Source organism: Platichthys flesus, chromosome 15 (genome assembly GCF_949316205.1).
Source record: "Platichthys flesus chromosome 15, fPlaFle2.1, whole genome shotgun sequence".
NCBI lineage: Eukaryota > Metazoa > Chordata > Actinopteri > Pleuronectiformes > Pleuronectidae > Platichthys > Platichthys flesus.
The window spans coordinates 8874265-8892169 of NC_084959.1; the positions used below are offsets into that span (position 1 = coordinate 8874265).

The 17905-nt window shown below is 44.6% G+C and overlaps 1 protein-coding gene across 1 annotated transcript in view; it reads left to right on the plus strand.

The window, feature by feature from the left end:
• LOC133970063 (transcription factor COE1-A-like) overlaps positions 1-17905 on the plus strand; it is a 94490-nt gene that overhangs the window by 13328 nt on the left and 63257 nt on the right. Inside the window, exon 6 of the mRNA XM_062406880.1 lies at positions 1356-1424. Coding sequence (XP_062262864.1) covers positions 1356-1424 — 69 coding nt within the window. The remainder of the gene's footprint in view (positions 1-1355; positions 1425-17905) is intronic.

Sequence of the window (17905 nt, forward strand, 5' to 3'; positions counted from 1 at the left end):
AGGGAGATCAGGGTGAGAGAGAAAGAGAGAGAGAGAGAGAGAGAGAGAGAGAGAGAGAGCAGCAAACAGCGGAGACAATGTGTGAGGTGTAACGTATCAGTCTCTTTCTTTTTACCTCTGCCATCTGTGACGGGTGGGAAACCTGAGACGTCTCCCCTTCCTCTCCTTCCCACCCAAACCCCATCCCACTCTTCCTCTCCCTCTCACCCTCTTGTTTTAGCTTTCCCTCCCACGCTCAGCCTTTCACTCTTTACAACTGCTCCCGCCCCCCCCCCCGGCTTTCTCCTCCCCCCTCATGCTTACACCTTCATTCATAATTGATGCATGCAAGGAAGACAGACACATGTGTGAATTTTGCGCACACCAGGTTTTTCTAGTGTGTGTGTGTGTTTATCTCCCCCCAACCCCGTTCCTCAGACCTCTTGAGTCGCCCCCACCTCACCTGCTCATCAGTATCATTAGGATGCAGGGAAAGTTGTCATGTCGTATTTGAAAACACATCCACAACAGCTCTACTCTCAAAATTAAAGTTCACATCGAAATAAGCAGTAAGTGAATCTGTACTGGCGTGAAACGACTAAAGGTTGTTCCTCCAGATCTAAAAGAGACGCCCCTGAGGCACAGATAGACATCAAGGTGACTTCTGTTATAGTATTTTTAACATTTCTTCTGAACAAACAGTCAAAGCACCAATCTCAATCTGAAATGCAATAGATTTTAAAGCTTTTTTCACAAATGTTTCTATAGAAAGAGGCTGCTGGACTAATTATTGCCTGAATAGTTTGTATAAAGTTTCTCTGCTCGTTCTGGACGATGTGACCAAAATTATACAAAGATTCAAATTTATATAAAAGTTATATTGGTAATTAAAACCAGACATCTTTTATCACTTTCTTTGGCTAAAAGGTTTTGTAACAAACTGTATTGTAATTGTTTTGAGATTAAATATTCTTCAGAGCTTTGATTCAGCCACAGATTCGATGGTGACTGTATAAAAACCTCTGAATCTGAGTTGCTAAGGTGTAGCAGGGTTTCGGAGCACATCACTGAAGGACAAGTTCACTGTCTAGTCTCTGAACGTGTAGTGCAGTTTTATCAGATCTTTCTCTTTTGAAGTCTAACCCAGAGTTACTCAGCATGAGGGACTTTCAGTAAAACTCCCTTTTGCCCTTTTTTTTTGACAGATTTGACCAATTTCGGAGAATTTGGTGATACCGAATTTATACCACAAGCGAAGCACATAATGTAACGCTCTCCTTTATGCAGAATATACCTGGATATAATGTACTGTATGTTCCCAGGGTTTCACTCTTGTCTTCCTCTGCCCTGACGTCTTTTCTCTTTTCTTCTTTCAGTCGGTGCTGTGACAAGAAGAGCTGTGGAAACCGTAATGAGACACCCTCAGACCCCGTTATCATCGACAGGTACCGTCTGTCTCTCTCTCGCTCTCTCTCTTCTGCACACACACACACACGCACACACACACACACACACACACACACACTCACTCACACACTCACACACACTGGAAGGGGACTGTGTTTGAATGGCGGCCGTCACTCCTGAAATGAGATGCTCTTCAGATAAAATCAACGGCCGCGGAAGGAAGACAGATTGAAACATTTATACTAAGAGAGAATTAAAGGTCCACTCACATGCACGCACACATTCATGAGGGTGAACATACGCACACTTACACACACACACACATACACACACACACACACACACACACACACACACACACACACACACACACACACACACACACACACACACACACACACACTCACACACACACACACACGGTTTACTTACCTACACATGTGCAGTGCAGTAATATCAACACTGACCTGTGCAAGGGGGACACTCCCTCACTACCTCGTGTCTGTCAGGCTTGTGCACAGACACGTGCACTTTTGGACACCTCCAGAACAAACAGCGCTCAGATCAGTGTGCGTTTCCACCACGCAAGGCAAAACACAAAGGTGTTTACGAGCAGGAGTTGTCTGCCGTTTTCACTGCCACTCCTGTCTGTCTGTCTGTCTCCTTCTTTCTTCCTGCCTGTCTGTCTTGTGAGATGAAGGACTGAAGTTATCCCTCCCTCACTCCCCCTCCTCTCTTTTTTCTCTGCCTCTCTCCTGCAGCAGCAGCAGCACAGAAAAATGGGTCACGAACAAAGAAAAAAAAAAAAAGTGACAGAGAAAAACTGAAATGAGATCCAACCTCATTTTAATCTGATTTGTTCTCGGCAGTTGTTTTAACCCTCTGCGAGCGGGTTCCTCTGTGTGCACGTGTGTGTTTCTGATAGTGAGTAATTGACAAGGGGAGAGGTGAAACCGTGACTGATTTTCATCCTCCGACAACTGACAGAAGGTCAAACCTGATTTAAATACGAAATACAGAAGTTTATCTGCAAGTGTGGGGTATGAAATTAAGATTTTATGAAAATATTCATACAATTTCTTGATAAAGACAGATTTGTGTTGCCCTCCAGCACAAACTAAACACCATATACCCGGTATCAGCTCATGACTTTCTGTTTGAAACAGTCATATCAATTCAATGATCACAGGTTAGTGTCACAATGGTTTTCGGACCTTTTTACAAATCCCATTAACAATCTCAAATTACATTGTCATCATAAGCCGTTTTCAGACATGACCTGCGGGTAAAGTCCGGAGAATTTGCAACAGGGTTTATGCAGAGTTTGTCTTTCACACATACACAATGCTTGTAAGAATTGCATCAACCCCCTCCCCGTTTGCTCGAGGTGAACACAGCGGGGGATCCCCTGCTGTGTTCGCACATCGATTTCTATACCAGGAGGCCAGGCAGAGAAAGTCCACAGAACTGCAGAGTTCAGTGCATGTCTGAGAGCAGCTTAAGTTTCAGGTCTTTTCTCTCAGTTCCCAATTTTCTGCATTTTGGAGGAGCAAGGTCGTGACCCCGACGCCGAGATTTACTGCAGTTCTGACAGCTGAGACTGTTGACGGTGTAAAAGTTATGTTTTGTTGTTAAACTGCCAAAAAACCAAAGCAAAGTGTTTTTTTGGAAGCATAACACAACTTTCTTCTGAGGTCAAACATAGATACATTGATGTTTGTATTTATCCATTCAAATCAAAACAAGTTCTATGTGTCATTGTACATGTGTTGTGCAATATATTTTAACATTTCGACCTCATTTGTAACTCAAACATATTTTTTTATCTGAAACACATTTTTATCTATATCATGGATAATGATAAGAACATTTTTAATTCTCCTCTCCTCTTCTCCTCTTCTCCTCTTCTCCTCTTCTCCTCTATCTCAACTCCCCCACTTATTTTTGAAGAAATCATATGAAGTGGATAAACATGTGTGTCTCAAAGTGAGCTTTGATGGCAGCATTTAAAAGAGCATAAATATCAGTTTGCGCGTGTGTGTGTGTGCGTGTGTGCACGTGTGTGTGTGTGCGTGTCCAAGAGGCTTCAAATGGGAGCAGGACTTTATAGTAGCTAGTTGCTAGTTGTTAGCTATCTCAGACATCTCAGCTTACGTGCCATTATATATTTGCCTGGAAGGTGTGTGACTGTCTATATCTATTGTGTGTGTGTGTGAGTGAATGGTTGGATGGCTGTGTATTGGGTTGGGCCATAAATAGAAAGAATAAGTGATATATTAGACACAAAGACAGTAGATATATAAGCTTAATATGTGTGGTAGTTGTATGCAGCTCACCCAGTTTTCTTGCTGATCTCAGAGCTGTGCAGAACAACTAATCGTAAGATTGCATCCATGTGGGTCGAGGCTGATGTAAGTGAGACTGTCACTTTCTATTCACGTTGTTGATCAGATATTTGGTCACAAGCAGATCTGTTATTGATCTGTACAACGAGTCACATGCCCACTTCAAATGTGGACAGGAAGTCAAGAGACAAAGTAAGAGAGTTGCAGCATTTCCTCGCTGCTGAAACGCATAAGGTCAGTCAGTGTGTGCGTGTGTGTGCGTGTGTTTCATCGCTGCGAGAGAGGAGCGGAGTGAATTGTGGGAGATGTCAGGGAACTTGGTCAGGATGGAATGTCAAGGTTACCGTGGATACCGTGGGATACTTCCTGTAACCCCCCCCCCACCCCCCCATTTCCCCCACTCCGCAGTGGTTCACAGCCTCTCAGTTTAACATCTGGATCTCTGCTCTCCAACCCAAACATGTGGAGAGAGAGAGAGAGACAAAGTCAAAACAAGAGCTGTAAGTGTGTCAGCGCTTGTAAACAGGAACATGTTAAGATGGTTAAGATGCCCTCGTATACGCAACTTTTGGGCACCCCCGCGCAAATTATATATTTTGTTGACTTTTGAGGTGAAAACAAGGCAAACACAACCCCTGCAGCAAACGGACTTCAAAAAGAATCCTTTAACGTGCTCTGTTCCTTTTCTATTTCCTGAACTTGTGAAAGGGAAATTGCAGTTTGCGAACTCTTGCCGTTGCCAGCTACGAGTCTTTCTAGTTCGGAACTTCCTGCAGATCACTTTCAGCTCTGAGATCTACCCGCAGACTCTCAGTGATGTTCCAGTCAGGGGGGGACTGTGTGAGGGCTGTTCCAGAAAAGCTCTGACTTGTGTTTCCATTGTGGTGGATTTTGAGTTCTGCATTGGAACGTCGCCCTGTTACAGAATCCTGGAGAACAGGACAGTTGCATCCAGGACTTGCGGATGCTAAGTGGAAGCTATTTGTCCTTTGCCCCTGGTTGCTACACAATTCAAGATAAAGCTGTATATTGTTTATGTTGGATGAATTGTGGCATATAGATAGCTCCGTCTATCCATTTGACATAGCTCAAAGAAGACATATGTGTGTTAATCATGTAAATGTAAGTCACGTGTCGTATATCAGGTCAAACCCCAGTTGTTCATTGGGGCAGAGGAAAAGTTTTGTTTGTTTACGGCTGTTTTGAAGGTGCCCTATAAATGTTGAGGCTCATTTATGCTGCCTTAACATGCGAACATCCCTTATGTCTCTTTACGTCCTTTATGTTGGCATGGCTGTTAAGCGATACATTCACTAGAGGGCAGTGCAGAGCCCAGCGTTTCTGACAGCAATGAACATGTCGCCAAAGGAGGAAGTTGGAATAACGTACCTCTAAAGAACGAGTAAACAGGGAGGTCCCAATCAACCAACTTGCTTCAATTAGTTCAGTCATGGTTGGAATCTGAAAGCTTTCAGCAGAGGTGGACAAAGAAGGACGATAGGAACACAGATTACGGACGGAGGGCTCAGTTGGTTATATAACCTAAAGTTGAGCATAAATGAGCTTTAAAAGTTTGTCTTAGATGCTCGAGGTGAAAAGAAGTTTAGTGACTCTGAAGGGAGAGCCCCGGGATAATCCGTAGAGATCTTAACTTAAAAAAAAATCAACATTTCTGTCTTAAAGTATGCCTACCCGGGCTCCATGATGTCGTCTATAACAGGAGATGCACAAAGTGAACAAAATTACATAAATAGACGAATGTCATTTCATTTGTGGGAACAAACTGGTTTGAGGAATGGAGAAAAGGGTGTTTGCATGTGATTGACAGGTCATTGCATAGTATCCCTGAGGATATCAGTCCTTGTGTGTGTATGTGTGTGACTGACAGCAACCCATCGCGCTTGTGTGTGTGTGTGTGTGTGTGTGTGTGTGTGTGGCCCAGTTAATCCATGTTGTAGCGCAGTGAGTGTCCCGCTGCCTCTCAGGGTTAATATAGGGTTAACGACATGCAACGATATCCCATCATACGCCTGCTTGACTCCTAAAGAGCCACATCCACTCTGCTCCTCTGTATGTGTATGTGTGTGTGTGTGTGTGAGAGTGTGAGTGAGAGTGAGCCATTCAGTTCCTCCTTGTGTCTCTTACTGTCTTTTCTCAGTCACTCAAGATCCTCATCATCTCGGCTTTTTTTCTGTTTCTTCGTCCTTCTAACACCTCAACTTCCCCATCCTCATCTCTCTCTTTCTGCGTCTCTCTGCCTCACCCTCTCTTTCACCCACCTCTCTCCGCTTCTATCGCTCCCTCCCTCCCTTCCTGTCCCTCTCTCCTTTTCTTCCTTTGACTTCGTTTTACTCTCTCTGTGGCCCTGAGGGGTTACCTACCTCACTGCTCAGCTCGCTGCCTGTTTAGACTTCTGCGATTGGCTTAATGGGCTCAGGCTGTGTGTGTGTGTGTGTGTGTGTGTGAGTGTGTGTGTGGTTTCGGGGGGTTATAGTCTCAGCCTGTGTGTGCTCAGGGCTTAGATCAGTGTCAGGACTTGAGGAAGGCGATTTTGAAAGTGTGCGATATTCTGTGTGAGTGTTGGGGGGGTTATGGGTACCAGTGTGTGTCGTCCCAAAGTCTGAAGGGGCCCACATAAGCCTGAAGGGTTTAAGGGGTTCCCTCTGTGTGCGCGCGGTTGTGTGTGTGTGCGCGCATGTGTGAGTGTAATGTATAGGGTTAAGAGGGGTCACAGCTCGAGGAAGAGATGTTGGGAAAGAGAGGACGGAGAAAAGGATGGAGAAAGGAATGGAAGAGGAGGTGATAAGGACAAGGAAGAATAAAAGGCTAGCAAAAGAGGAGTAAGAGGAGGAGAGAGGGAGAGTGGAAGCTCGTCTTGGCAGGCGGAGGAGAGGGAAGAGGTGAGGAGGAGAAGAGCAGCGTTTGTTTCGGGGGATAAGAGCCTCAGTCTGGGGAGTCCTGTCAATCAAAGAGCGCAGGGTGGGGGAGGAGGGGGGGCTCTGTCAATCAGATGGATGAGGAGGGAGAGGGGGAGGAGGCGGAGGTGAAGAAAGGCAACAGAGGGAGCGAGGGGGGATCTTCTAAACGATCTCTTCATCTTTTCTGCCTTTGTCTTCTTCACTATCTCTCTCTCTCTCTCTCTTTCGCTCTCTCTCTCTCTCTCGCTCTCTTTTGTCCTAGTTACCAAAATATCTCTGCCAACCTGGTATGTCACTGTTCGCTCAACTGTCACTGTCTAACACACACAGACACACACACACACACAAACACACACACACATCTAAAATAGACAGTAAGATATTATGCCGCCTCCTTTCTTGACCCGTCCTCATCTCTCCTCTCCTTCTCTGCCCTCCTTTTCTTCGGCTCGTCATCCTTTCAAACTCACATCTTATATATATATCGGCATGACCACAATATATGGCGATCATGCCACGAATACTTTCCCACCGCACGTTGTAAATATTTTCAATATTCTATAAGTTACCCAAATTATGATGTACGACGAAGGAGATATTTGAAGTTTCAGTGTCATTTATTTACGTTTCTGATAAGATGACTACAAACAGACCATGAATTGGTGTATGGTCACAAATTGTGCTACAAACCTGAAACTAACGCTATTGTTTAGCTGAGATAGCGTAAGGCCTGTTGAATGGTACTGTTGGGCCTTGGTGGAGGTCTGAGATTTTCTGCTGTTCTTGGGTTGGTCCAGACTTTGTGAGGACTGTGAGTCAATGTGCTGTTGGATGAGAAGAAACCTGGACTTCCTTGTTTTTTCTTCCTCACCTGTGACACAGAGCTACCGGACATTTGGGTCACTGGCTGCGAGGTGTTTGTTCCAATTTTTACTTTTCTCTTTGGATAATTAAAAGTGGGAAATGGTCTGTTTAAACTCAGTAATTTTTTTGGGGGGGTAGTTGAGGGTGTTATTAAATGTGCAACCTCTCACATTGCACAATCACTTCTTGTGTTAAAGGTCAGCTGTTGCTTGGAGATCAGGACCATTGAGAATTATTCATATCATCGACTTAATGTCAGCTTTCACTTCTCTCACTGTTTGTGCTTGTGTGTGTGTGTGTGTGTGTGTGTGTGTGTGTGTGTGTGTGTGTGTGTGTGTGTGTGTGGCGCTCTGTATATGAGTGGGTGAGAGAGAGGGAGAGAAAGGGGGGAGAGAGAGTGAGAGTGAGAGGAGTATGTTTTATTCATTTCTCTCATTTAGTATCTCAGCCGGCACCTGTCCTAACATTTAGAATCTCGGCATTCACATTACTCGCTGATTTAGTTTAACTGCCCGATTTAATGGACATACACACAGGCAGGCATTCGAGCATGCACGCACTCACACACAAACACACACACATACACACACACACAGGCACACGCACACCCATGCACACAGACACACACACTTTTTTTGTCGACTAACTGTCTCAATGAACTGTTCTTGACTCGTTCAGGGTCAGGGCTGGATGTTGTGTGGTCAATCCCAGGGAAGTGGTTATCTTTCCATCTTCCCTCTTTCATTTCCCTCTGCTTTATTTATCTATCTTTTATTAATATCTACATTTATCTATGTCTCTGTTTTTGTGTGTGTTTGATATTGATTTTCAAAAACAGAGATGGAGGGGCTGAGGATAGCATACATTTTTCATCCTCCCCTGTCGTCCTATGTTTTATAGCAATGGGTTTGGTGAATATACTGAACAGCCATGGGCTATGACTGGAGAGGGTCCACGCAGATGTGTAATATGTGGATGTCAACCCCCCTCCTTTTCCTCTTTCTATCATCCCCCTTTCCTCCTCTTTCACCTCCCTCATCCTCCCTTCCTGCTCCTGTGTCCCACTATACACCCCTCCCCAACACACACACACACACACCCTTAGGCAGGGATCACGTTACCCTAAAAGCTACAAACTCAGACATGATGGCCTCACACACACACACACACACACACACACACGCACGCATGCACGCACACACACACACATTTACCCCATCTGCTCCTGTCGAAGCCGATACGATGCCTCGTTCACTCTAAGAGGCAGCATGTTGCCAGAAAGTACAATTACTTTTATACTGTGTGCGAGTAGTTCAGTGGATTTATGTTCATTGTAGAAAACATTCAGGAGGACACTTAACTGTGCTGGTTATTCAATTTAATTTTAAGAATTGGAGGGACTATTAAAAAAACCTTACTAGTGGAATACATTGCTTCATTTTACATTCATTTCAATGCCCTCAATAATAAACAATCTATTGAACCTTTTATTTGTAAGAAATGTCTTTACTAAATAGACATTTTCTGAAATTACATTTTCCTGAAAATACATTCTGGACTGACCTCCGTGGCGGCTTAAAGGTTCACTGTTTATGGTTTAGTGACATCTATTGGTGAAGTTGCAAACTCACCCTTTCTCCAAAAGTGTAATATCCCTCACTTCAAAAGACGATTGATTCCTTTCCCATGCCAGTAGAGGAGCTTGTGCTGAGTCTGAACTGAGAAGCTATCTGACCTTGATATCTTACCATTGTTGCCGCTTGCATGGCATCAAAAACATTTGAGCAACATTTTTACAGCAAGAAGTATACAAACATACATGGCTATTCACGTTTCAACACCTGGACGTTCAATACACGCCCTGATGAAGGTGTCGCATTAATGTCAATGACAAGTCAAAATAAAGAATAAATCAGCGCTATCACCCAGGTGTCATGTTTCCATCACTGCTTATTACCGGAGCCAGTGAAAACCTGTTTCTTCTGAAGAGTCATTTGACCCAGGAGTACATGCCGATTGTGTCCATTGCAGACAAAAGCTAGATGTTAGTGTTTTTTTTGTCCAGTGGAAAAGAGATTAAAAAGAGCCTATCATGGCCTTCAGGCAAATGTTCTCAGCTGCTGTAGAAACATGGTGCTGCAGCATATGGCGTACATCGTGGAATATGGCCCCAGTCCAATTCCGATGTAAAGGACTCATTCTAAGGTAATGAAAACACAACCAGGTGATTATACACTAATGAAAACATAATTATGAATAATCCCCTGAATAGATATCCCATATTCCTACACACTGTAAACACAGGAGCGTCTGTGACCAGTACTCAGAGTAGTTTATTTACACACATGTCGATTACATAGTCTATACTTATACCTGCATCAGTGTCATCCAGGCTTGCCTTATTTCGTGGCTCTGGAAATCTAATAACTGTCCCCAATTATCTGAGTGATGCCATAATTTTTCCAACCAGTATAACTTATATTGGCACAACATCAGACCTGTTTGAACCGCTGCAATAGGAGGAGATGTGGGCAGTGATTCCGAGGTCTGGAACCAGGCTACGGTGCAGCACTCCGGGGATTTGTAGACCTGACACGGTCTAAGAGAAATCCCTTCAGAGTATTACAGTTAGCCTGCATGTCAGCACCGCGGAACAGGAGACACGACTTTGTGCTGAATCTCTATCAGTCATTTCCATTTAACTAACCGACTCATTAGCTGACTGAATAATTAACGCACTGACTGACTCGACTGATTGATCAACTCACAGTGATTATGTAACCTACTGTTGAGCAGGATCACTTCTTCATTGGCTGTCTAACAAAAGCCTAGTCGACGTGTGTGTTGGTGCGTGTGTGTTTGTGTGTATCTGTGTGTGCATTTGTGTGGTATGTGGATAGCCTCCCAGTGGACGATGAGACTGCGGTTGGAGGCTTCTGGGTACCTGCATACAGAGATCTCTCTTACTGTACGCCCATTACTGGACAGTCATTAGTCTCTCTCTCTCGCTATCTCACACACACACACACACACACGCGCGCAGTATTAAGAGGAAAAGCACAGAGCGGCTCATTCATGATAGGTGGTTAGCGGTGGTGTGTGCTTATGTGTGTGTGAATATCTTAAGCTCTGTCATTAAAAAGCAAACAAATTTAGTTTATCTGGAAACTCCCTGCAGACTACATATACACACACAAACACACACACACACACACACATACACACACGCGCACACACAGACGCACATTAACAGACACACTGATGGGAGTGGGAATTTTCCCCTTACCACAAAGTGAACTGGTGGTTGAGGTGTTTTGGGAGACCAAGCGGGAGTGTGTTTACCTACTGTATGAGAGTTTGTACAACTGTAAAAAGGAATTTGGAGAGGAGGAGGGAGGAAAGAGAGGAGAGGAGAGGAGAGTGTGAATGTGTCGGCCATGCATCATTACATTATTAATAGCCATGCCGGTATAAAAATGCCAACCTTGTCCGATCTAACGGACGGCTGAGTCTGCAAGCACTACACTCTCCTGTTGTGTGTGTGTGTGGTGGGGGACACCATGGACCACAATGAGGTCTTGTTTCCCTTTGTTAGGGCTGTGCCGGGTGAGCTGGTGCAGTCATTGTAACCCACACAGGTATAAATATCCGTGTGTGTGTGTGCGCGCACGCATGTACGTGTGTGTGTGTGTTGGGGCGGTGTTTCCTGTGCAGAGCAGACCAGGAAGAGAGCACCAGTGTCCTGCCGAGAGGGGCATTGTTATCTACCTCCTAACGCACACACACACACACACACACACACACACACACACACACACACACACACACACACACACACACAGTCTCCATGATTTCAGAGGACATTGCCTTGACTTACATTCATTTCCTGGACACTTAATTTAACCTTAACCATAACTTTCCTCGCCAACCCCAACCCTATTCTTCACCATAACATTCAACGATTCATGTTACAGGGACTTGCCTTTTGTCCCCTTAAGTCCCCATCATGTTACTCTGTAAACAGATTAAGGTCCCCACAATATGAGTAATACCTGAATCACACACACACACAGACAGATGCATCAACCCTCCCAGACAGAGCTGCCTGATCTGCGCACAGTCTGTGTCGCCAAGGCAACACCCAGCACACGCCCAAACAACAACAAACACACAGTGTTGCACCAGCATTGACAAAAACATCCCACCTCCCAGTACATGCAATTAAAAGTGTGCAGTATGACAACACACACGCTCACATGTGCGGTGGTTTGCGAAACGGACCATCCTTTCTTTGAGACGTTTCTTTGTGTTTTTGTTGTCGAGGGAGAAAGTGAAAAGCCAAACCACACACACACACACACAAACAAACACAGAGAGAGAGAGAGAGGGAGACGCAGAGAGAAAGAGCGAGGCAAATGCAGTCCTACGGAACTGCGGAGGTGTAATCTGTCAGACAGGAAGCTAGCAGGGTCAGAGGTCACCAAGCACTAATCGATTAGCCGTCAGTTAGAGCCGCGCAGGAGAAGAGAGCACAGCTGAGGCCACCTCTTCTTCAGCGTGTGTGCGTTCACTGCTGAAGTGTTAAGGTTTGTGAGCGAGTGTGCGCCTATTAGGAATGTGCGTTTGTGTTGATGCGTGCACCGCGACGGCACTGTGTGGGTGCGTGCATCTCTCGGCCTTATTGATCACAGAGGATTTCAACCGGATTTTTTGGGTCTGACCCTCCGAGGTTAAATGCCGCTCTCTCCGTCTTCCTGCCGCTCGTCCTTCTCTCCGAGCGGAGGGAGAGCGGCAGAAACACTTGAACTCGGGTCACGCTGCGTAGGTGTTAGCCAGTGCAAGTGTCAAACCCGCCGCTATCATCTGGGTGTTTATTTAAAATGAAAAGCAGTTTCTGTGAATCTGCATTACTTCCCTCTGACCTGAGGCTTCGGCATAAATATAACCGGCCGTTCTCGGAGTATTTATAATTCACGCTTTTATGAGGAGCTGCCCCCCGAGAGCCAAAAGGTGGCGGCAACTCGGTGTGTTTGTTGCTTGTGCTGAAAGAGAGAGGAAGATAGACAGATAAAGAATTCCGTCCCAGAAGCAACGTTTTGAGCTGCTCGGTGATTTCAACATGCTCATAACAATTAGATTATGTCCGACGATTTGAAGAAGTTGTTATTCTGAGGAAGACTCGTATGGAGAGAGAGACGTGTTGATATTCCTGTGATTTGCTTATTTTCGGTTGAAAACACCCCCATGTCGCTGCCAGTTTTCCTCTTACAACTTTATGCTTATATTTTGACATTTTTCATTTGAAAACATCTAGCATCCCCTCTGCTGGGGACGGGCCTGGACACTGATTCTGAGTTTCAGAGTCACTCAAATGGAGAAGTGTGAAAACGCAGCTGGCCACGTTTTAGTTTGAAAACTCCAGGACTACTTTTTAGTCGGAACGGGCAGAAACAGAGATGTTTCAAATGAAGTAGACACTCCCAAAGTAGCATTCGCGGATTCCTCAGACTCCTATCACATGACCCCCTTCAATAAGAACACAACCAACATTCGCAAGCCTGCAACATGGATGATAGTGTTGCAGACCCTGTTGTCTCCTCTAAAAGCTATTGTGCAGTAAAATTATGTATTTTTCAAGGATACAACTGCTTGCATGCGTAGGACACATGCGTAGGAGACATGCGTAGGACAAACTCCTAGGACACAAACGTAGGACACAGTTTACTTAAGACGTCATGTGATATGCATTTTCAGGGATGTTAGTATGGACATGATTAAAAGTAATATGGCGCTATATGTGAGTGATATGGTTTAAAAACACAAGTTGTATGGATGTAGCCTAAATCTTTACTACTAACTACTTCTCTATGTTGTTGTTAAGGCGTGAATCTACAGTCCACTATGGATCAACATTCACACGGCCTTGGGATAGGGATGCTGCGCCCTGGACTTTGCATGAAGTGTGGACCATTTAGATGTGTTGTGTGAGTCTGTGTCTCCTGTGTCTGTGTCCCTGTGTCTAATTATAAGTTCCTCACAGTCGGTGGGTCTCAGGGGAGGCTGGTAGGTGAGTATGAGAGAAAGACATCAGGGGATTAGTTTTTAGAAGGTTTAGAAGGTGACCACCTCATTATAAGACTACATGCTATAATGATTTGTGATGTATGGAGTGTGAGTATTAGTGTGTGTCTAAGTGTGTGTGTGTGTGTGTGCATGTGTGTGTGCTTTAATGATGCTCAGGATCTCTTCCCTTTGGGAGCAGGAGTGTTTGTTGTCTTCCTCCAGGGAACCGAGCTCATGACCTTTCACCTTCCTAACTACAACCAAACCGTCCCACCTAGGATTCCTCTGCTTTGAGTTATAAGCATCCTCCCCCCAACACACACACTTACACTCTTACACACACACACAACCACACCCACACACACAAAGAAACAATTTTGTCTGACTTACGAGTGATTTTCAAACAATTGCAGGTTCTAACTGCAGCTGAAGATTTATCCCCATCAATGACTGTATGTTCATTGTGTGTGTGTGTGTGTGTGTGTGTGTGTGCATGTGTGTCGGCTGTTAAGCAGTAACAGATAGCCTGAGTGTGCTGCGTGGCGATGCTGTCATTACCGTTGTGCTTTTCCGCTGATGTGTCACGGCTGATGTCACATGCTCAATTGGCCCCACCGACAGCCGACATCACTCAGACTGTTTACTGCACTTTTACTACAGTTATCACTCACTCGCTGTCGCCGCCGCTGCTTTGATGACCAGACGCCCCACGCCGCTGCCGACAACATGCGCTGAGAACGTCCACACACATACACACAAACACGCACACACGCTCGAGTTGGGCGACTTGTGCTCTTTGTCTTACCCATCAACACACGGAAACACTCATTTAGGCAGGAGAGTGTTTTTTATCTATGTGTGTGTTTAGGGCAGTTAGAGGAAGAGGGGATGGTGGGGGTGGGACCTAAAACAAAAATCTGTGGTTAGATTTGGAGTTGCATTGTTTTTGACTTTGATTCCCTTATTTTGTTCTGGTTCGTTTATATAATGTGTTGTTTAATGTGTGTGAGTGTGTGTGTGTGTGCCTGCACAGTTTCATGCATGTGTGCTCAGGAGTGTGTTTTTAAAAGTGTGTGAGTGAGCTTCCATGTTTATTAGAGGTGCACACGTGAGTTTGTATTCAGGCATTAATCAACTGCAGGTACCTGTTTATGTATTTCCCCATATTGGTGTGTGTTTATGTGTGTGCATGTGTGTGCATGCACATGTGTGCATGTGCGCACGCGTGTGTGTGTGTGTGTGAATCTAGGTTATGCTTCTTATTTCCACATGATTAACTAACTCGCGTCCCTGAGACTGTTCCCTCCACCTCGGCCTATGCCTACCCATAAGGCTGTGTGTCAGTGGGGAGCGCTTGATTTATGCCGGTTGAATATGTAACGAGAGGCTGTAAATTCACCAGCCGGGGCTACATGCATCACCATTCTGCACTGTCGCAATTTAGGTGCCACCCGCATATCTGAGATGCTAATTGGTTAAATTACTGGGTTACTTCTGGAGATTTATTCCCAGCTAACGAGAGAGGTGCGAAGGGGACAGCGATGGGGGGGTTCACGGGGGGGAGGAATAACTTGAGGGGCGGGGCAGGGAAAGGCAGGTCGGAAGAAGCAGAGGAGGCTTGAAAAAGAGGGCTTGAATAAAGAGTCAAGGGGGCAGGGGTGGAGGGATTCATGTGTCTCTGCGATCCAAGCTCAGACCATGAAAGAGAATCAGCTAAATAAAAATCGGAAATTATTTTTTATATTTACACTTGTCCTTTCCCTAATGGGACTTGTCAAAATGTGCTATTAGTCAGAAAAGGTCTGCAGGGGATAATTTAAAATGATAAATAATAGAAATAAAAAAAAAAAATATTTGGAAGGCCAGCTTATATCTTCTACTTGCCCTTGATCTAAGTAGACTGGGGATGTGTCATTGTTCACTCTACTAACTGGGGTATGCGTGGACACGTGCCGTGCACACAGCATGCGTCATAAAACATGATGGCAACTTGCAAGAAGAAGAGCGCCAACATAAAACATATACATTCGAAGAATCAAGAATCGGGCCACCTGCTTTTTTTCCCTATAGATTCTTACCTTTTAGAACTAGAGAGTGAGGCCAAAGTCTCTGGATCGCCCCCTGGTGAAAGGCAGCAGTATAGAACATAAATCCTGTTTCCTCCGAGTGGGACCCAACAAAAATGTTAACGTACGCTTCAAATATTTTTACTGAGATGGTTTCTGTCATATCAGGTAGTTCTTATAACACCGAGTTTTGTTCAAGTGTTAATTATGCTCAAGTGGAAAGGCCTTGTGCATACAGCCTATGAGCCAAATAGCATAGCAATGTGTTTGATTTGTAGACGCAGCACAACTGTGAGTGTTCCTTCCACCTGATGAATGTAGACCCAGTGACCACCCTGCTTTTAGCTCAGTTTTGGTCTCCTCCAGATCCCGAGGAAAATATTTCTCTTCTCGGTTATTTTAGAAGGCAATGACCAAAAAGTATTAGTAGTATAAAATAGCTGTTTAGGTCGGACGACTTGTTGACAGCTGTGAACCTGCTCCTCTTGTATTTATCTCCAAGCACTTGTGCCTGATGGCAATGAGGCAAAAAAACAAACAAAGTGGGATGTACTGATATGAAAACGTTGTGACTCGCAGCGGAGAAATGAAACTGGCATCAGACATAAGTTTTGCCAGACAATTCTTTTGTCTGCTTCAGGGAGGACGGTAGATAATTATTGACGAAAATTAGCTTACGCGGGCTACACAAACACACACTCACACATACACCCGAGCAACAATATATATCTTTTCGTTCCCTCCCTGTGGGTTCCGTCTCCATCTCTCCCTTCTCCCGCTCCACCATCTGTCTGCACCGGGTGCCAGCCGGTAATTAGTCCTTGTAAAGTCAGTAGTGAGGAGGAGTCCCTGTGTTTGGATGCTGCTGTCTAGTCGAACACCAGGGGAGGAGGGTGCGGGCGCTAACAGCCCGTGTTTTATCTGTCAAGTTTGCCGCTGTTATGCAACACAAGGCTAAGGTTAAATCTCAGGAGAGGCAGCGAGAGTGCCGCGACTTTATTTACCAGCGAGTTCCGTTTGTTTGCCGCAGCCACACATAAAGGACGCACGGGAGGGTTTAATTTCTTTAATTTATTTGTTTATTGTATGCTAATGCCCGTGTTTGAACATCTTGGCCATGTGTGTCGTAGCTGTTTATTTATGTCCTGTTTGTGTTCTGCCGCAATGTGTTGGTGTGAAAACCGAACAGACTTGTTTTTTATGTGCTTTTAGGGCCACTTAAGATGTAAGATAGCATCTGACAGTGCAGAGAAAACAGCTGTTCTGCTTGCAGGGACCGAGCAGGTTAACACAACGCTGATGGGAAATTACACACTACGTGACTCTGGAGCGCACACTGTCTGATTTTGACACTATATCCAAATGACAGACGTATTTTGAAGAGGTTGTTGCAGGATTGATAAAAAGGGGGGTTTACCAGCTTTGTTTGGTAATTGAAATGAAAGAGTCGTACTTATACACAGGTACGTAATCATTGGTTTATTACCTCTGCCAAAGAGGTCATGTTTCCATCAGCGATTGTTTGAAAGTAGCAGGATTAAACGGAAGCTACTGAGCCGATTTCCATGAAACTTGACGCAGGGTTGGTTATCATTTGAGAAAGAACTCATTAAATTCTGGTGCAGATTCAGATAAAGATATTTTTTTCTCCTTATCGTTCTTCAACATTTTCCTTGATTTCTCAAAAATAATTCATGAAAAAAAAGAAGGATTTTACAGAATAACTGTGCGGTTTTATTTTTGACCTATTATACTCCTGATTGTGCCTGCACACAATTTAACAAAGCAAGCGTGGTTCATGCCATGTTCACTTGTACATAAGTGATTCTGATACTTTGGATAAATAGAGAGGTATTAATTCTAATATGATGTCTCCTCCAATCTCAACGGTGAAGTTCATGGATAAACTGTAACCAAGGATTCGATGCTAAATGGAATTGTAGATTTGGACGAGACAGAAATTCGTATTAATCCTGAAACAGGCAGAGAGAAGAGAGCAGTGTTGTGGTCTTTACTTTGGCATCCTTTAACTCAGGGGGCCTTCACTTGATACCACAGAGTTAGAATAACATTTATTAATAGGACTGTTGTTACTGGTGTTTGGAAAGAGGGCTCACACACACACACACACACACACACACACACACACACACACACACACACACACACATACACCGAAGAAAAGCCCCCTAAGTAGAGCTGGAATGGGAACAAAGAGTTTGTATTTACTGTAGGCTCAGGTGACAATACATGACAAACTGAA